The 19,573-nt window shown below is 52.2% G+C and overlaps 3 protein-coding genes and 1 long non-coding RNA gene across 7 annotated transcripts in view; 2 read left to right on the plus strand and 2 right to left on the minus strand.

Moving 5' to 3' along the window:
* The first annotated feature begins 9 nt into the window (after window positions 1-9).
* Window positions 10-1,357, plus strand: LOC120247110. The gene is made up of 3 exons (XR_005532225.1): window positions 10-357; window positions 825-872; window positions 1,178-1,357. It is a non-coding gene; the product is annotated as an uncharacterized LOC120247110 (long non-coding RNA).
* Window positions 1,358-3,369: 2,012 nt separating this feature from the next.
* On the minus strand, window positions 3,370-11,150 carry FOXRED1 (FAD dependent oxidoreductase domain containing 1). Its single transcript, XM_039254900.1, has 11 exons — window positions 11,046-11,150; window positions 8,880-9,100; window positions 7,614-7,724; window positions 7,183-7,298; window positions 5,962-6,056; window positions 5,584-5,685; window positions 5,167-5,243; window positions 4,820-4,980; window positions 4,565-4,694; window positions 4,226-4,330; window positions 3,370-4,002 (listed from the first exon to the last, which is right to left on the minus strand). Exons 1-11 carry the CDS (start codon window positions 11,128-11,130, stop codon window positions 3,748-3,750), a joined length of 1,458 nt encoding a protein of 485 aa, XP_039110831.1. The 5' UTR covers window positions 11,131-11,150; the 3' UTR covers window positions 3,370-3,747.
* Window positions 11,151-11,418: 268 nt separating this feature from the next.
* On the plus strand, window positions 11,419-17,333 carry SRPRA (SRP receptor subunit alpha). The gene is made up of 14 exons (XM_039254887.1): window positions 11,419-11,646; window positions 12,272-12,355; window positions 12,627-12,790; window positions 12,967-13,130; window positions 13,347-13,506; window positions 13,637-13,790; window positions 14,017-14,108; window positions 14,214-14,332; window positions 14,469-14,555; window positions 14,855-15,027; window positions 15,115-15,328; window positions 15,718-15,881; window positions 15,969-16,067; window positions 16,235-17,333. The coding sequence occupies exons 1-14, from the start codon at window positions 11,530-11,532 to the stop codon at window positions 16,361-16,363; spliced, it is 1,920 nt and encodes a 639-aa protein (XP_039110818.1). The 5' UTR covers window positions 11,419-11,529; the 3' UTR covers window positions 16,364-17,333.
* Window positions 17,334-17,589: 256 nt separating this feature from the next.
* FAM118B (family with sequence similarity 118 member B) overlaps window positions 17,590-19,573 on the minus strand; it is a 46,286-nt gene continuing 44,302 nt past the window's right edge. For 3 of the 4 annotated variants that reach the window (XM_039254890.1, XM_039254891.1, XM_039254892.1), the window contains exons 7-8: window positions 18,381-18,440; window positions 17,590-18,118 (exon numbers count right to left, since the gene is read on the minus strand). In XM_039254890.1, coding sequence (XP_039110821.1) covers window positions 18,105-18,118; window positions 18,381-18,440 — 74 coding nt within the window. In that variant the 3' untranslated portion in view covers window positions 17,590-18,104. The remainder of the gene's footprint in view (window positions 18,119-18,380; window positions 18,441-19,573) is intronic. The other variant, XM_039254893.1, reaches the window with a different exon arrangement.

Raw genomic sequence — 19,573 nt, forward strand, 5'->3', positions numbered from 1 at the left:
CCTGACCCTGCGAGGAGTTCCCGCTGCCGCGTCACTCGGCCCGGGAGCCGCGCCGCGGAAATCTGGAGAAGGGGCTGTCCCCCCCGCGTCCCCCGAAACCCAAACCCACCGGGACACTGCCCCGCGTCGGGGAGAAGGAAAGAAACCCTCGTTCCATTCACTGAGTCCTCTTGACACCCTGCAAGGCAAGACACCGTACCTTTTTTTCTTTTCTGCAATTCAGAAAAGTGGAGCTTGAACTTGTCCAGAGGCCACGCGGTAGGTGGGAACGTGGCTCTCGGATGCAGAAGGATCACCGACGCCGGGCTGGAAGCAGACGCCACACCCCTCGCTGCGCTGCACCCCTGCTGGGATGTGGTGAGCAAGACGTTGGCCGAGTCCAGGTTTAACCAGGGTGCAGGATTCCTTTCCCTGCCCGTTTGCACCGTGATGAACCCGGGTTGGGTGAGGGAGAGAATACAACATGCAGCCTTTCCCGAACTTGTTTCACCGTAGTAGAAATATCAGGGTCTTCCTGAGCAGTGTTCCATGACACGCCAGTTTGGGAAACGCTCCTACAACTGTGCACACGAATGCTTGGAGGATGCAGGTGGTTTAATAGGATAGAAGATTCACGATCTCCCTTTCAGTCTGATTTCCTACTTTCCTCACCAGCCAGCAGAGAGAATTAGTGGCTAACCTTGGCAGGCGGTGTGTTATAAGGCTGGACAGGAGGGCTCTGGAGTAAGATCGCTGGGGTTCACATCCAGAGCTCATCACTTACTAGCCCTCCGACCTTGGAAGTGTGCAGCCTGTCTAGGTTCACTTTACTTATTGAATTACAGGATCTGGTTGTCCCGGTGCTGTGGGAAGGAGTCCGTGACATAAAGAAGGTAGGAAGTACAGGAAGGGTTTCTGGGTTTCTTCTACTCCATGAAACATAACCTCAGCTTCCTCAGCCTTCCCTGCTGGGTGCTTGACCTCTGCTCATCCCTCCACCCACCATGTCCTTCTGCAGTCACACACCCAGTCTTCTGGCAAGGCTCCATTCAGCAGCTGACAAAGGAAATCCTTTCTTAACCCTGCCCCTCCCACCTCCTTCCCTGCAATCCCTGTAGTACCTTGCGTTGTCTGGAGTTGAGGCGATGAGGGTTAGCCCTATTAGACTGAAAAGTCTGAGGCCAAGGATCCCCTCCAGGCTCCGATGCAGAGTTACTAAGGTAAACACAGACAGCTCGGAGTTGGAGCCCAGGAGAAGACGGCTTGGACTCGGACTCTCGGACAGTGGGATAGGGGAGACCTGGATGCAATGGTGACTGCTCTACAAGTTTGAATAGAGCCCTGTGGCTCTCTCTCCCTGCCCCTTCCCTGCTTGCACTCTCTCTCTCTCTCATAATAAACTTAAAAAAAAAAAAAAAAAGCCCTGTGGAAGTATGGAGGATTCATTATTGCGTTCTTAATAAATAAGTACAGTATTTGTCATCTTGAAGTCGCTTCGGGGTGAAGCCAGATGACGCCCATTTCCCTTCCGACCCATAGGCAGGGGAAGTGAATGTTGGGCACCTGACCAGGCTCACTTACAGGGTTAACACGGATGTTGGGTTTGGCCTGAGTTGCCCCTGTCCCATGCTCCTGGCCAAGTTCCTTCCTGTATTTCAGCACTGGTAGCTCTTCTTCTTTTGCTCACCTTATCAGTCCTGACTCTTCCCTACCCCCACCCCCACAGGGGCTCCTCCTGTTACCTCCTTGGCATCTCTCCTGGCCTCCCTGCCTTACACAGCCATCAGTCAGGTCCATCTTTTGTGTTTCCTTCTTCTCCCCAAAGGCCACTCTTCTGAGGAAATGAACACTTTGCTAGCTATTTCTACTCCCATTCACTTCTCCCTTCTGAACAACTGTCACCTGGACCCCACCTTCTTCCCAGAACTGCTCTCCCTCGGGTCCCCACCGACCTACTTGGCACTGATCCAGCCAGCGTGCATGTGTGGGTCTCACTGACCCGTTCCTTCTAGGTTCCCGTGATACCTCATGCTCCTGGCTTTTCTCACGCCTCTCTGGCTGCCTCTTCGGCTTCCTCTCCTTTGGTACCTCCCTTAAATGTCAGTGGGGTCCCTCCAGTGTCCCCTGTGGTTCCCTACTGTTCTCCCCTCGTGTTCACATATCCACAGCCGGGACCATCCCCAGCGCCGTGACAATAAACTCAACTCCCGATGAGACAGCTCTACCAGGCACCCTTGACTCAACAGGTCTCAAACTGCCCCACTCATTTTGTCCCCCACACTGCTCCTCCCTGGCACCCCCACCTCTATGATAAGCAAGACATACATCTAGTTATCCAACCCGCAAGCCTGAGAGTCGTGCTTGATCTAGTTTCTTGTTACTACTGTTGCCTCTTGGATACACAAGCTTCTTGCCATGACAGCAAGGGCCCCATGGTCTCTGCCATCCGGCCTCCTGCTTTGACGCCATAATCTGTTCTCTACAAGACAGTCAGGGTGATTTTTTCCTAAAAGGAAAATCTGGGGCACCTGGGTGGCTCAGTCAGTTCAGCTGCTGACTCATGGTTTCGGCTCCGGTCATGATCTCATGGTTTCTGAGCTGTCAGCACAGAGCCTGCTTGGCATTCTCCGTCTCTCTCTCTCTCTCTCTCCCGCCCTCCACTCACGTGCATACTCTCTCCCTCTCAAAATAAAAAAACTCAAAAATAAATAAGTAAAAGGAAAATCTGAGCATGTCACTTCCCTACTGAAAGCCCATAGACTACATCCCCACCTGGCCCTTCAGCCCCTGGCCCTGCCCTGCTTCTCACTACCCCTCTTCACCCCGTGGTCTAGCCAGGACATCACTTACAGTCCTGGTCTCTTGCTGAGTCCCGGTCCTGGGCATCTGTATACACATTTTCCCCACGGCCTGCGATCCCCACCCCGCCCCCTGGCCCTGCTGCGCCTTCACTTGATTCAGCTCAGAGGTCAACTTCCCCGGGGAAGCTCCAGGGAGACAGGCTCAGCTGAGAGAAGGTGTCCGTGACCTGTGCTTAGTCCCTGCACCGCAGGGACTGTGCTCCACCTGCTCTGGGCGGGGCGGCAGGCAGATTAGAACACTCCAGTGGGGACGGGACGGTGGGGACGGAGCGGATGCCCCGCCTGCGGGCAGATTCTCTGACATGTAGCCCTGGGCCTGGCCACGCACTGGAGCTGAATAAACGTTGAATAAATGAATGAACCATCCACTCCCTCTTCAACTGAAGCCCTGCGGGAACTCAGGAAGAGGAGGCCCCAGCTTGCAAACAAGCTGCCTACACCTAGGAAGTGAGAAAGCTGCCGGCAGGAGACGGCCATGCTCCTCCCAGCAAGCAAATGCTGTGAGGTGAAAGGAGAGAGGGCAGAAGGCTGGGTGGAAAGAGTAATCACATTTATTGACTGATGAGTAGGTAAACAATCACTAAATCTGGGCCAGCCACCCTGGAGGGCTCCCTGCCCAGGCTCTGGGGAGCCTGCCCATTGGGGCAGAGGCAATCTTCCTGGCTCGGTGCCAGGGACAAGGCGGTCTTGGACCACGTGCTCAGGTGTTCTGCCAGTGGCACTGCCTTGGCGGGTGGTCCTGGGGTCTTACCCCCACACTCTCTGTTGGCCTGGGCCTCACCCGGTGGGGACAGGAGAGATGGAGAGCCTGGCCGGGTGCTGGGGCGGAACCCAGCAGTGAGGAGGATGAGAATGGAGGCCACGGGTGGCAGACAGGGTGGCGGGGCCCAGCGAAGAGCTTACGGGCTCAGATGATGTTGTGCTCCTGAACCTTCTCTCCCAAGTAAAAGCGACTGAAGAGGAAGGAGCTCAGGTTGATGGTCCTGAAGTGGCCCTCCAGCACCATCTCCGCCACAGCCCGCCCCACGGCAGGGGCCTGCTGGAGCCCGTGGCCACTGAAGCCCGTGGCAAAGTACATGTTGAGGACCAGTGGGTGGGGACCCACGACGCCATTCTGGTCAAAGGTGTTGTAGTCATAATAGCCAGCCCAGGCGCTCCGAACCTGCGGGCATATGAGACACTGGGGCGTCTGGGAAGGTGCCGACACATGTCACCCTCACCCCTGCTCTGGGACAGATGCAGCCCCCTCTCCCAGACACCGAGGGATCAGTGGGACGGCTCCCTGGACCAAGAGTCCTTAGCAGTTGTGAGGCAGAGGGCATGGGGCAGCGGACAAGCGCTCCAAGGGCACCCAGGTGCTCCAGGCTCCTCCGGCTCCTAGTTACCTTCAGACTTTCAAAAGCCGGGACCCTCTGGGCCAAAGTGGGCCACACCCTGTCCTGGAAGAAATCATGGTCTACCTCCAGGTTCCCTGGGTCCGGTTCCTCCTCCTGCAGTGAGAGGTGGCGACATGGCTTGTGTTGCCTGGGACACAAGGGCTGACGCAGACCTCAATGACCCCTTTACTCGATGCCCTCGGTAGGTGGGGATGGGGAGAAAAGATCCCAGTTCAAACCCAGAGGGGCTGCGACATCAGTGAGAGCGCTGGGCCGTCCACGGAGCCTGCCTCTTCGATGACAGTGGCCTACGTCTCCTGCCCAGCACCCCAACCTCGCCTGGCTTACCTCAGTGGGGCTACAGCCGCCCAGGTAGTTCTGGCCTAATCCTTCTCGGCGGAAATAGGTTCCACTGGGGTCGATAACGAATGGGGTCTCCAGGCCTGGTCCCTGGGGGCAGTGCCACAAGTACACATACCTGCCACAGCCAGCAGCTTAGGAAATGCTGGGAAGAGTGCCCCCCTTCCCGTCGCATCTACCAAACTCTTACGTTGCTTCTTTCCCTCTCTCGCCAACCTCCTCAGCTGCCCTGAGGCAAGTCACCTTTTCCTCAGCTCCACAGGTAGCTTGGTGCCCTGCAGGGTGCCGGGTGGCCCCTTCCCGATGCCAGCCAACTCTGCAACCTGGCCGGACCAGGCACCTGCCGCATTGATCACGATGGCACATTCCACGGGCTGGTATTCCAGGCTTTGGTCTATCTTCACCTGCAGGCACCAGAGGGGAAGGGGAAGGAGGGCCTGGCCCACACACTGGGCCCCGTGAGAGGTACATTTCTTCCAGAGCCTTACTCTACCCAGACTGGAAGTGGGTGGAGAAAGATCAAAACGACAGTTGTTAATCTTTCCCATGCCTCCACTTTGGTAAGGAAGGTGCACAGGCCGGGAACTTACATGGACTTCGTGAATTCTTTTCAAATTCACTTTCTCCCCACTCACGGTCTCCACATGGTTAGATGAAGACACGAAACCTGCAGGAAAAAGAAAAGAAGAGGTCCTGAGGCCTGAAGGGGACAAGATTGGGGTTCCGTGGGTTTTGTGAGGAAAGCAGAGCTGGAAGACCGGAGCTTTCCCACAAACAGAAATGGAGGAACTGGCATGAACTTGACCTCACGCAAGACAGGAGCGGACCGAAACCTTCAAGCACATGAGCTGTGCAAAATCCTACTTAGGAGCTCAGGCCCAGGCCTCAGGGAGAACCCCGTCCCCCACCAACTCTTGCTTAGCTCTCAAGGGAAGATAAGACCTCCTCTAGGCCTGTGGCCCAGCTGGCAGAGGAAAGGAGCAGTGGGCACGGGGCCTTGGACTCACGTGTCACCTCTCCGTGGCAGAAAAGGACCCCCATGGACTGGACCTTTCGGCGAAGCCCCTGGAGCAGAGACCAGGGGTCAAACCAACCTTCCTGCTCCATCCCTGTGATAAGAGGACTCATGAGCCGGGATTACCACCCTCCTCTCCTATTGGATTTCCTGCACCCCCAACTCCTCTTTAGGGCTTGTCAGCCAGGGAAAGTCATGTTGACCGAGTGCACCAGAGTCAAATCCTGTGGAAGGACAGACAGCTAGTGGGGCCCGAGGGAGGCTCTGCTGGCCAGGAGGAGACACTGCTCCTCGATGTGGTTACAGGGTGCTGGGACTTCCGACCTGAGGCACCCCTCAACCCCTGATCCCCTCTGCAAGCAGGTTTTACCATAAGATGCCAAAGCCACGCCCTCTGTGTTTATCCAGGGAAATTTGTTCCGAAGCTGCTCAGGAGACATCAGGGAAACTTTGGCTCCTTCCTGCCTGAGAGAAACGTGTGGCTGTATGCATGTGTGTCAGAGGTAAGGCAGGGGGGCGAAGCATGGACCCCAACTCCACAAGGGGGGATTCGGACTCATTCATGTGACTTCTCTGCCCCCAACCCCCCAAGTTCTCCTCCCTGCTGAATGGGTAAAGGCCAAGCCTCCTGGCCACAGGTCTTCAGCATCTGAGCCGTCTTTCCTTTCCTATACGCTGGTATCCCTTTGACCACACTAAACTCCCTATCCCCCCCCTAACTATTCTGTGTCCTTTCACAACCAGGGCAGACCACTGTGTTCCCTCTGCTTGTCCCCTTCCCTTCTGTCTGAAATGGCCTTCCCGTCTACCTTCTGGTATTGTCCTGTTCACCAGGGACCATATCTCCTATGGGACTGTCCCCGAAAGGAGCAACGCAGATCCTAAAACAACACACTCGCATGCCAGACTGCCTGGTTCAAATCCCAGTGTCACCACTTGCTAGCTACCTCATGCCTTACTTTACCCACATGTGAAATGGGGATGTTTTGGTCACTAAATGAATAAATGCCACATCTGGGACATTACCTGATGTCCCTAATGAGACCTGCAAGGCTATTTGTTAAAGACACATGCTCCTGACTGATTGATCACGAGACTCACTCAGGAGAGGGCGCGCCCAAACCAGCCTGCACCTGAGTCACACTGATTCGTTTCTGTTTTCACCTATATCTTGTCTCTGGCTGCTTCTGTTTCAACTACAAAGCTGAATGATGGCAGCATTCATATGGCCCCCAAAGCCTAAAATGTGTGCTATCTGGCCCTTGCAGGAAAAGTCTGCAGACTTCTGGGCCCTTCCCTAGAGGCTCTGGCTGATTAGGCCTGGGATTTCCCAGGTGGGTCCTGTGATCCGGCTGGTTTAGGAACCACTGCAGCAGTATGCTGTCCGTATCCATGTTCGAGCAATGAGCACAGGGTTCTGGAGGTCTGCGTGTGTCTGTGCTTCCTGACAGACGGAGCTCCTCCACAGCAGTGACTTGTCTCGTTGACCCCCACCCCCACCCCACACCGGGTCTCTGTTCCTAACGTGGTGTGGGCACTGGCGGCGTGCTTGCAGCTGAGGAGCAGCGGGGTGGTCACACCAGGCACCCACCTCTGCACCTTCACGTTGTTCTCCATGATGGCAGCCCCCTTTTCTGAAGCCAGCAAGAGATAGCCCGAAGGGTTGAACTGGATGTCCAGGGGAGGGTCAACTACGGCCAAGTACTCCTGGGGGGTGGGGGGGAGGGGTGTGTGTGTGTGTGTGTGTGTGTGTGTGTGTGTGTGTGTAAAGAGAAAAAAAAAGTTCCTTAGAGAATCTGATTTAAAGGAGGAGGGAGAGCTTTCCTGGCCTCCTCACCACCAGCTCCCAGGGCTCAAAGAAGCCCCACTCTGGATACCACCACTGGGGAGAAAACTGGTGGTTCCAATTCCTAGTGGCCCCAACTGCTTCTGCTCCCTGATCCCCCTGGCCAGCTGGGCTGCCCCTCTCTCTGGGCTAAAGGAATGCTCACCACCCCAGGCCCCAAATCTCTTTGCACATACGTTGATGTTCCGTAGGAAGTCAATTGAAAAGAGGGAGAGCTGGACGTTCTCAGGCACCGAGAACTGCTGACGAATCCCGCCCACGGAAAGCACAGTGGAGGCCCGGGAATACTGTGGAAAAACCAAAGTAGCTGAGGGAGGTCAGTACTCAGTCACATGGGAGCAGAATACTGGTACGGAAGAACCTACGGATTATGGGGAGTCCCACTTGGCACGTTTATAATCTAAGAGGAGTTGAGGTGGATAAGCCCATATGCAAGTCCACCAACACCCAAAGAGAAAAACGATTATTAAAATTCTTCTTAGCAGATGTGCAGACAAGAGAGAGCCAGTTATCCAAAAGGGCTGGGCACTGGGACACAAAAATGGTAATGGCCTGCAAGTCCAAGGGTGGGAGAGTAACACTTCATCTACTGATTGGAAAACAAGAGGGAGGGGCGCCTGGGTGACTCAGTCGGTTAAGCGTCGACTTTGACTCAGGTCAGATCTCACGGTTCATGGGTTCGAGCCCTGCGTTGGGCTCTGTGCTGACAGCTCAGAGCCTGGAGCCTGTTTCAGATTCTGTGTCTCCCTCTTTCTCTGCCCCTCCCCCACTCATGCTCTGTCTCTCTCTCTGTCTCAAAAATAAACTATATGGGGTGCTTGGGTGGCTCAGTCAGGCGTCCAACTTCAGCTCAGGTCATGATCTCACGGTTCATGGGTTTGAGCCCTGCATCGGGCTCTGTGCTGACAGCTAGTTCAGAGCCTGGAGCCTGCTTCAGATTCTGTGTCTCCCTCTCTCTCTGACCCTCCCCTGCTCATGCTGTCTCTCTCTCTCTCAAAAATAAAATATTTTTAAAAAAACTATAAAAAAAATTAAAAAAAAAAAAAAAGGAAAACAAGAGGGATACGACCAAACTAGTAAGATCTGTGGCAAACTCTTAATGGCTGATATCGGAACATCTAAAGTGCAAAAGCCCAGAAATAATGGAACTTGGAAGCTGGAGGGGAAAGCCGTTCGTTTTGATTACAGCGGGAATGCAGGGCGCCTATGGGCGTCCAAAAGATCCGACATTGTGGAATGTACTTTTAAAAGCAACAACTTTACGGCCAAAGTCTCTAACTTGAGGGAAGAACCTGGGACTATTTCTCAACAAGAGTCAAAGTACAGTCCCTGCCCTTTAGACCTCCAAAGATTGAAGTCTTTCCTCCCTCCCCCTCCCGTTGCCCCTTAATAAAATATGAGTCCATGCCCCAGTCATGATGCCACCCTACCCCACACCTCACCGTGTGGTCCCGTTCCACCACCAGCACCCGAATGGCACCTCGTGGCTTCTCCAACTTCTTCAGCCAATAGGCCACGGACAGGCCAAGCACCCCACCCCCCACAATCACCACATCCGCGCGCTCAGGGGGCAGGTAGCTGGTGTCGTACAGTGGATCCCAGGTCCCGCCGGGCAGGATTGACTGGATCTTCTTCTTAATCTCGGACACCTTTCCATCCCAGCCTATGGGACACAGTTATAGTCAGAGGGCCATACATTTTCTTTGCAGGTGGTAGGGGGTTAGAGGGTGGGCACAGGAAAAGATTTGCTAAACAGAAGTGGACACTGAGCTGGCTATTCCCATGGCCATCCCTTCTCGTAAGGTCAGCCCGCAACCAGCAGTATTCCATGGCTTCACTACGTGGTCTATGTGCCATTAGGCTCTCTCCACTTCTCACGCGGCATGCCCAGCACTGCAAGACTCAACTTGTCAAAATGAACCCTCCATACTCTCTCCCTAGGCCAGGTAACTTGTGCATGTTTATCTCCTGTGCAGACTGCTCCTTCCCCTGAGTCTGGCGCTCATATATTCAGCTGCATTGTCCTTTCCTCTTGGATGTCCCAGGCTCCTAGACCAATAGGTCTCGGCAAAGCCCAAGCTGTAGTGTCCTCTGAAGCACAATACCTCTGAGTGGCATCTCATCCTGGACATCCATTACCACCAGCAAAGCTACATTCATGTCCCATCTATTGTCAAGTCCAGATGTCTTCGCCTCCTAAAGAGCTCTCCAATCTGTCCCCCTTCTTCCCCATCTCTGCCACCACCACCTTAGCCCGAACTACCATGATCTCTCACCTAGACTAATGCAAAAGCTTTACTGTTCCCACTAATTCCCCTTACCGCCAGACCCTCCTGTGTCATAGCTAGAATATTTTCTAAGCACAATAATTTAATCACATATTCTCCCCCTGCTTAAAACCTTCTGATGGCTTTCCATTACTCTAAGAATACAAGCCCAATATCTTCAACATGGCCTATGAGGCACGGCACAATCTGGCTCTGGTTTATCTTCTTCTCTCCTCACTCCCCGACTCCAGCCCCTTCGACACCTTGACGATGCCTTATTTCTTCCCACCGCAGGGAATCTACACAGGTGTTCTCTCTGCTTTGAAACCGTGTCCACTTCTTTGCCTGGTTAACTCCTTGCTTCTTTTTGCTTTCAGCTATCATTTTCCTGATATAATCCTTTCCTGACTCTGTGGACTGTCAGAATCTCCTGTCACGCGGTCTCATTAGTTCATGCAACACAATTGCCATTTTATGTGGGATTGTTTCACATGGTACTAAGCCTGCCTTCTTTCCCAATCAGTCTTCAGCCTAGCACAGAACCTGCTACATAGTCAGTGCCTCGTATCAGTGAATCCTTTCACGCCTAACTTACAAATCTCTAAGTCTTCTCACCGACTCCAGTACAAAGTTCAAACTCTTCTCGGCAATGCTAAAATCTTTCTTTGATCAAGGCTTACCTTACTTCTCCACACTACCATTGCCTCTTTCTGCACAAACTCTGTACCTACGTGGCTTTTGCTAGCTCCCTGAACAAAACCAATACTTCTAATTTTCGCTAGGTTCCCAGAACCTGAAACACACCTTCCTTGAGCCAGTAAACAATATCCCTCAAGGCTGATCCCAGTTCTCATCTGCTCACTGTACTTCTCCAATTACACTAGCTTCGGGGACCGGCAGCGCAGGGCATTTGTCCAAGTTGGATTCTATCCGGTCTTGAACCAGTCTATTGAGGTTTTCCGCCTCCAGCTGCACTCCAAGCACCTCCAGGACGCATACTGAATCAATCCTCTTTCTCTTCTTCCGTCCTTAACAGCCACACACTAAGCACAGCATCCTGCACGCGAGCAGGGCTTAACGCACAGCTCTGTAACCAATCAACCTGGCTCTCTGTTATGCTGGTGGTAAACTGGGGCGGAGAACGATCTGGGATTTGTGGCCTGAGAGGGGCATCCTGGGATGCCCAGGCTTTACAAGCTCCGGCAGGCAAGCTTATCTCCTTCTCCCAGCCAACCCGCTGTCTTTATTTACATCGTGGGCCGGGTCCTGACCTGAAGGTCACATAGCTGGAGATTGGGGCCACCCAAGAACCATGATACCCTCCGCGGCCCTCCACTTTACCCAGAGTAGAGCCTCCTCTGTGTGTGCCGAGACCCCGGCCCAAGGGGCCTCCGCCCAAGCCGAGAAGCAACGCCCTGCGAAGCATGGCCACTCTGCGCCCCAGCCCTCTGAGAGACCCCCACCCCTACTCCCTACGCAAGCCCCCACCCTGCCGTCACTTCTCAGCGCCGCAAGCCGTTCAGACGAGCGCGCCCATTGGCCAGCAGGCCCTGAGGGCCCCGCCCCTCGGCGCTGTAGGCCGTCCTCTCCGAGAGCCCCGCCCAGGCCCGCCCCCACCCGCCATTGGCGATCCTGGTGCCTGCGTCAGTGTTGCGCGCCCTCGGGCAGAGGCGGAGAAAGAACACAGCAGCTCGGAGCGGAAGTGCGGCTGAACCGGTTTCCGGGGCTGCTGGTGTGACGTGTCCCGCGCTTGGCGCAGCAGGAAGCGGCGGCGATCGCGGCCTGAGTTCCCGGCGCCGGCCCCGGCTCCTTTCCCGCTGCCGCCATGCTCGACTTCTTCACCATTTTCTCCAAAGGCGGGCTTGTGCTCTGGTGCTTCCAGGGCGTGAGCGACTCATGCACCGGGCCCGTTAATGCGTTGATTCGTTCTGTGCTGCTGCAGGTATCGCCCCCGCGGGATCAGAACTCTGGGCTCGGCCCCCTGACCCGACCCATAGCCCCCTCAACTGATCCCAGGCCTCCCTCCCACATTCTCCGCTCCTCCCAAAGTGGCCAGTGACTCGTTGCCAGGACTCCGCTTCCCTCTCCCGATCCGCTGGGACCGCCTCGCAACTTTGCGACGCCCCCTCCCCCTCCATTTCTGGGACTCTAGCGGAATCCCGGCGCCTCTTGAGATTTCCTAGTTCCCTCCATTGGCCCCCTAGCAGCTTGATTTTCTGTTGTGTCGAAGGCCGGGTGCCGGTGAGATGATGAAAAACCGCCTTTAAAAAGCTGTAAATAGCTATCGCTGCTAGTAAATCTGATTGTGTGATTACGTCTCTTCTGGCTCCCACGTGTCTTGCCTTCCCTGTAACCTCTTTTTACCTTAGCCGTCCCCTCCCCCCCAACTTGGCAGCTCCTTTTCTCCCTGATGGGATGCTAAACAGCGATGCCCCAGCATCCTCGTCCTGGGGACAGGTTTGACTTTGAGGGAAGTGTCTGGTTCTTTCCCATAGGTAGTCCTTGAGGGGCCCAAGTCTGGGTTTTCTGGGTAGTACGAACTCTACCTCTTTTTTTTTTTTTTCCAGGAAAGGGGAGGTAACAACTCCTTCACCCATGAGGCACTCACACTCAAGTACAAACTGGACAACCAGTTTGAGCTGGTGTTTGTGGTAAGTGGGGGTATTTTAGAAGGCTAACGATTACACTTTCACCACAGTCCCCATTAAGAGAACCTTCATTAACTGTGTCCAGTGTATTCGGTGCAGTAACTGAGAAGACAGAAGGTGGAGGAGGAAAGGGAAGACGTTCCTGAGCCCAGGCACAGACCTTGGCTGCCCCTCAGGTCAGGGAAACCTGCCAGGCCACTGAGCTAGTCTCTGGAGGCCTTGGGTGAGTTGGCTTGTAAGCAGATCTGTTGGCTCTGTTTCTCTCCCTGAACAGGTTGGTTTCCAGAAGATCCTAACACTGACGTATGTAGACAAATTGATAGATGATGTGCACCGGCTGTTTCGGGACAAGTACCGTACAGAGATCCAGCAGCAAAGTGCTTTGAGTCTATTGAATGGCACTTTTGATTTCCAAGATGACTTCCTGCGGCTCCTCCGGTGAGAGGCCTCCCCTCTGCACAATTGATTTCCATGATCTGATGTGCTCCCTTCCTTCCTGAGGGCAGGTGAAGGGTAGTGAATCGTTTATCAAAACACAATTTGCTGCCCAGTTCCAACGGACCTCTTGGTGTGAGGGTCCTTTCTATGGACTTTGATCATTCTCTTCTTTCTAGTGAAGCAGAGGAGACCAGTAAGATCCGTGCTCCCACAGCCATGAAGAAATTTGAAGATTCCGAAAAGGCCAAGAAACCTGTGAGGTCCATGATTGAGACACGGGGTGAAAAACCCAAGGAAAAAGCAAAGAACAGCAAAAAAAACAAGGGGGCCAAGAAGGAGAGTGAGTTTGAGCTCTTTGGACACGGCAGGACTGAAAATGTTCTGTCTTTCCCTTTGTCGTTGCTTATCCTCCTTGCTCAGATGCCCATCACCTGATCATCCCCAGTCCTTGCAAGCCCCAAGATGTTTGTTCCTTAGCTTCCTCTTAAGGATTTGGAAGACTGTTTCCCGTTGTAGAAATTTGGTTGTTTTTCTCCAGTGAGTTTTGTCCTAACAGGTTCTGACGGCCCTTTGGTTACCAACAAAGCAGTCCCTGCTGAAAAGTCAGGTCTCCCAGTGGGGCCAGAGAATGGGGTAGAACTTTCCAAAGAGGAGCTGATCCGCAGGAAGCGAGAGGAATTCATTCAGAAGCACGGGAGAGGTATGGAGAAGTCCAGGTGAGCATTCTGTCACCACAGATGTTGTTATCTAGCCACATTGGGGGCAAGGGAGCTCTTCTCCCTGGCTCTTGGGTGGATGTTTCTTCTCCCACCTAACCATAACCCTTTGTGCTATAATCCTTTGCAGCAAGTCTATGAAATCAGATGCTCCAAAGGAGAAGGGTAAAAAAGCACCCCGGGTATGGGCACTAGGTGGCTGTGCTAACAAGGAAGTCTTGGATTATAGCACCCCCACCACCAACGGAGCCCCTGAGGTTGCTCCACCTGAGGACATCAACTTGGTAAGAGGCAACAGGGGCCAGTGAGGGTTGCCATTAATAAGCAATGGGGAGGAGGTAGAGACTAGGAGGGTAGTACCTACGGTTGCTTTGAGTGAAGGAGTGGGTTACATTTGGAGTTTTCCAAATCAGAGACCGAACACCGAGAACAGGGTAAATCCCAGGCTTCTTTCCCTTCAGCCCTTGAGAGTTCCTGGTCCCATCTTCTTCCTTCTCCTGTACCCTCCAGATTCGAGGCAGCGGGCCTGGGGGACAGCTTCAGGATCTGGACTGTAGCAGCTCAGATGATGAAGGGGCCGCTCAAAACGCCACCAAGCCTAGGTAGGGGAGTTGCAGCTGGTGGGTGGGATGTGCGGCTCCAGAACAGATGAAACTTGACTCCTGTCCACTGGCTTTGTATGAATCCGTGATTTCCTGTGCCTGCAGTGCGACCAAGGGAACTCTGGGTGGCATGTTTGGGATGCTGAAGGGCCTTGTGGGGTCCAAGAGCTTAAGTCGGGCGGACATGGAATCCGTGCTGGACAAGATGCGTGACCATCTCATTGGTAAGTTCTGAGGAACAGGTGGACTTGTGTGTACGAGGCAGGGATGGCGGAGAGTAGAACCACCAAGAAATCTCGGCTATACCGTGGGTTGTTTACCAGGGGCGTGGCACTCACACACCTGTCCATGTCTCTCCAGCTAAGAATGTGGCAGCAGACATTGCAGTCCAGCTCTGTGAATCTGTGGCCAACAAGTTGGAAGGGAAGGTGATGGGGACATTCAGCAGTAAGTATCTCCCTAAACCACAAAGTGCTCAGGGCATTATGCTTCCTAGGAGGTGAAGAGCATTGCTCTCCATTCTTGCTAGGTGTGTGGCTTCTGGCAAACTCCTTCACCTCTAACCGTCTTCTGCGGAACTTAGACTTTTAAGAGTTAACACAACTCCATGAGTTAACACTTGTAAAGTGCTTGGAACATGACCACCTGTGGTGTGGATTCCTGGGACAAGGTCCTAGCTCTGTTAGGTGCTGGTTGTCCTTGGAGTACGTTCCTTGGGTTTCATAGACCCATCTTCCCCTTTGCAGCGGTGACTTCCACAGTGAAGCAGGCCCTGCAGGAGTCCCTGGTGCAGATTCTGCAGCCACAGCGTCGTGTTGACATGCTGCGGGATATCATGGATGCCCAGCGCCATCAGCGCCCTTACGTTGTCACCTTCTGCGGTGTCAATGGAGTGGGGAAGTCTACTAATCTTGCCAAGGTCCGTGCAGCTCCCCATTCTCTTCACTCCACGTCTTAACTCTTGTTCTAGGTGACTGGTTTGTTTTTTTTTTTTTCTTTTGCACAGATTTCTTTCTGGCTATTAGAGAATGGCTTCAGTGTCCTCATTGCTGCCTGTGACACATTTCGTGCCGGGGCTGTGGAGCAGCTGCGTACGCACACCCGGCGTCTGAGTGCCCTGCACCCCCCAGAGAGTCACGGTGGCCGCACTATGGTGCAGTTGTTTGAAAAAGGCTATGGCAAGGACGCTGCCGGAATTGCTATGGAAGCTATTGCGTTTGGTACGGCGCAGAGAAAGTGGGGGAGCTTGTGTGGGCCCCATCGCTCCTTGGGTTTCCTTGGGATTGGCAGAGAGTCAGGGTTACCCTCCTACCAACTTACTGCTCGATGATGAGTCAGGACTGGGAACTTGCAGTGCTCTGTTTTGGGTAACAGGAAGCAAAAGTGCAGGCAAAACTAATAATTCCCACCAAAGAAACCTCTGGTCTCCTGTTGCCATCTTTTCCTGAATGTTCTTGACTGCCAAAAACAGAATAATTTTTTGCTAATAGAACCTTAAACACATAGGCTTTTAATACAGCTGGGTTATGACTTCTTGAGAGAAAGCTGGGAATGAGCAGGACATTCCAGACATTTTCAGTTGACCACTTTTTTTTTACCCTCTTTCTAGCACGTAACCAGGGCTTTGATGTGGTGCTGGTAGACACAGCTGGCCGCATGCAAGACAATGCCCCTCTGATGACTGCCCTGGCTAAGCTCATTACTGTCAACACACCCGACTTGGTGCTGTTTGTGGGGGAGGCCTTAGTAGGCAATGAGGCCGTGGACCAACTGGTGAGGGCTAGGGCCTAGTTCTTTCCCCAGCCTTATCTTTGGACAGTTGGGTACTTCTTATACTTGTATCATGTTTCTCCCTCACAGGTCAAGTTCAACAGAGCCTTGGCTGACCATTCTATGGCTCAAACACCTCGGCTCATTGATGGCATCGTCCTTACCAAATTTGATACCATTGATGACAAGGTAAATATGGATGATACAGAATAGAGTGAGTGAGATGGAGGCAGGAAGGGCAGCCTTTACGAGGGAACTGATGCTGTAAGGATATGTTGTTGGCTCAAAAGATTCCTATTACTGAGGGGATAGAAAGTGGCCTTGAGTTGATTGGGTATCCCCTTTCTCCCCTTCAGGTGGGAGCTGCTATTTCTATGACCTACATCACAAGCAAACCCATCGTCTTTGTGGGCACTGGCCAGACCTACTGTGACCTACGCAGTCTCAACGCTAAGGCTGTGGTGGCTGCCCTCATGAAGGCTTAAAATGGCTCTTGCCGAAAACCAAATCACTGCTTCCCCCCAAAGTCCCCCTGCATCAAGAATGTGCTTTAGAGTATGTGAGTGACCTCTCTTCAGTGTAGTACAGAGGCAGGGTGAGGGGAGCTCCAGGGGCTGTGGCTCCCCCTGCCCCACTCCTTGGCAGCCCAGCTTCTACATGCGAGGAGGGCCTAATCATGTTACAGTCACTGCCCATCACCCCCTTCCCTGACAACCCCCACCGCTCCCCCAGGCAGTCCCTTCCCATCACTCTGCCTACACTCAGTCTCACTACAGCTCTGGCCAGCAGCTGGCAGATCCAACATCAGAGCTTCGCTAATTCGCACGGTCACAGGGATGTCTGAGCACAATGAACAGTCTGAAGTCCCAGCTTGAATAGGTTAAGAGACTTCCAGAGCCAGCTCTGGGTTCTCCCTTGGATACACAGCTTCAGGTCCCTGGGGCCAAGATGATATCCACCACACTGTGGCAGAGTATGGCCTGTTCTTAATTGCTGCTAATTCCGATGAGACCCCCATCCCCGTTGTTTCCTCAAAGCATCAGCCAAGGCCAGAGTGATTTATTACATATGAACAAAAGGAGTTCCTGCTTCTCAAAACTAAAGGGAGCTGAGCTGCAGTGTTGCATCAGGCTTCTCAGCCTTCCAACTCTTCCCTGCTCCCAAAATCCAGATGTAAGCTTTGCATGTTCCCCTTCCCGGGAGAAAACCATCAGAAGGGTAGATGAGTTGCCCCTTGCCCCGACCCCACTCTTCACTTGAGCGAATCCTGCCTTTTCCTCTTCCTCTCTACAGTGCCTGGTAGACAAGTGCTACATTGAAGAATACAAACCTCTTGTTAAGACTTGTCCTGTAGCTTGGTATTACAGATGTGCTATTAGTGCAATAAGGTGAAGGCTGTCTGCCCAGAGAAATACATAATTTATATAAGAAAATAAATTTCATAAATAAATTGCCTTTTATGTCTTGGAATTCTTTTATATAGGATTCAAATCTAAGATCCCACATCATGCTAACTATGGTTCTAGGCCTTATGGTACAAAGGGAAACAGAGCAAGAAGTGGTAATGAATGGTTGTCCAGAGAACAAGCTCACCCACCTCAATGTGAAAGAACAGCACTTTTAAATTAAGGTGCAAAAACTAGGCTCCTCTAGTGCCTCTGCAGGTTTGTTTTCTAAAGGGACTCTAAAAGTAGAGCCAGGGCCCTGGGAAGTAAATGAACAAGCTTTTAATACAGCTCAGTTATGTAAAATACTGTACACTGTAAAAGGTCTAGAAAACTAGAGCTTCAAGTCATGTTTTAAAAAAGCCATTAAGCTTAATTGAAAAACCAAGTATAGAGTACAAAACTGCAACAAGGGCCGTGACGGTCCCGCGGCATCCAGATCCCAAGTCCTTCATGCAGGGCTGTAGCCAGTCAGTGGAGGTGTCGCACTGATCTGCTGTGTGGACACAGGCATGTCCACCCAGGGGTGGGGGAGCTGCATTGGATCCCATTGTCACTGGGGGATTCTTGAACTGGAATAGGCCGCAGAAGATCAAGAACCAGTGGGCATGAAGGATTGAGGTGAAACACCCCCTATCCCCAACTCTACCCCCAACCTTCAACCGCTGGGTTTTGGTACTTCCAAAGAGCTGTGTTGGGTTGTTTGTACGTTTACTTGTTAAATACTCTCCACAGTCGGGCCTGACGGTTTGGTCTAGTGGTGATGATCTCTCTGGCCCTCTCATGTCCTACAGTCTGTGGAAAGAAAGAAAAGAGAATAAAATGAAGTCTCATAAAACAGATATATACATCTGAAGCTGCAGATATTTAAGTCAAGCTTAACCCGCCACAAGACAAGGCATCACAGATACTAGGAATCTTGTGATAGACTGGACAGGAAAATACAGAATCCCTAACAGGCAGGAGAGGTGAATCATTCTCCAAGGTCTTAACCAAACCCCAGGGAGACATTTTCTGCCAACAAAACTGACAAACAATAGACCAGGAAATAGTATACCTCTTATTTCACTGTGTGCTGTAGACGAGCCATTGAGCTGACCTTCTCTCACCATCCCTGCTAAACAGAATGCACATTAGAATCAGATGTTAGACTGGGAAGCCAAAACATTATTTTTTAGACAGCATGTGAATGGGAGATGGGGCAAAGGAAGGGAGAGAGAGAATCCCAAGGAGGCTCCATAAGTGTGGAGCCCAACGCGGGGCTGGAGCCAATGACCCTGGGATCACGTCCTGAGCCCAAATCAAGAGTCAGACACTCAAGCGACTGAATCACCCAGACACCCCAACTCAATGGAATGAAAACCAAGCAACCAAAGGGTAATAAAATCACATGGTCTAATAAGAATGGCATTATTTAGTAATGAATACATCACAGAAGAAGATAAGGAGGTGGAGAGAATGAACTGGATTAGTCTTCAGACTACATTAAATAACGGACGCGGTAAGTCTGTGCTAACACTGGTTGTAAACAAAACATTAAACGGGCAGTGTGCCTGTTGTCCCTAGCTCCTCAAAAAGGCCAAGCTGAGGTAAAAATCCAGGGATGGAGATGGGGAGCAGCATGCAAGTGAGCAATCTCAACTAAGTAGATGAGTGAAAAGCAGCAGATGCTCTGACAACACAAAAGGAGTTAATTCTGAGCTGTCCAATATGGTGCTGTTGGCCACACGTGGCTATACAGTCTTATGTTAGAAATTCTGTTCCTTAGTCACACTAACCACATTTCAAATGCTCAACAGCCACATGAGGCATTTGGTTACGCTACTGGACAGAGAAGATAATAGAATATTTCTATCATTGCAGAAAGTTCTATGGGACAGCCCTGAGACAGATAATAGGGTAGGAAAAAGTTTAAAACTGAACACATGGAAAAAAACAGTAATCAGAATTATGACCATTTAGAGTACAGATAAATAAAGGATAGCACTCATACTATAAATTAGTGTTGATATTCCTCTATCTTAAAAAGAACTTTTAGCAGGATGCCTGGGTGCTCAGTTAAGTGTTCAACTCTTGATATCGGCTCAGGTCATGATCCCAGGATCGTGGGATCGAGACCCATGTCGGGCTCCATGCTGAGCTCGCTCGCTCTCTCTCTCTCTCTCTCTCTCTCTCCCCCTCTGTCCTCCCTTCCTTGTGTAAAAATTAAAAAATAAATAACGTTAGCAAAAGTTATCGACGATTAAAATA

This window comes from Hyaena hyaena, unplaced genomic scaffold (genome assembly GCF_003009895.1).
Source record: "Hyaena hyaena isolate Hyena2069 unplaced genomic scaffold, ASM300989v1 scaffold_500, whole genome shotgun sequence".
Taxonomy (NCBI): Eukaryota; Metazoa; Chordata; class Mammalia; order Carnivora; family Hyaenidae; genus Hyaena; species Hyaena hyaena.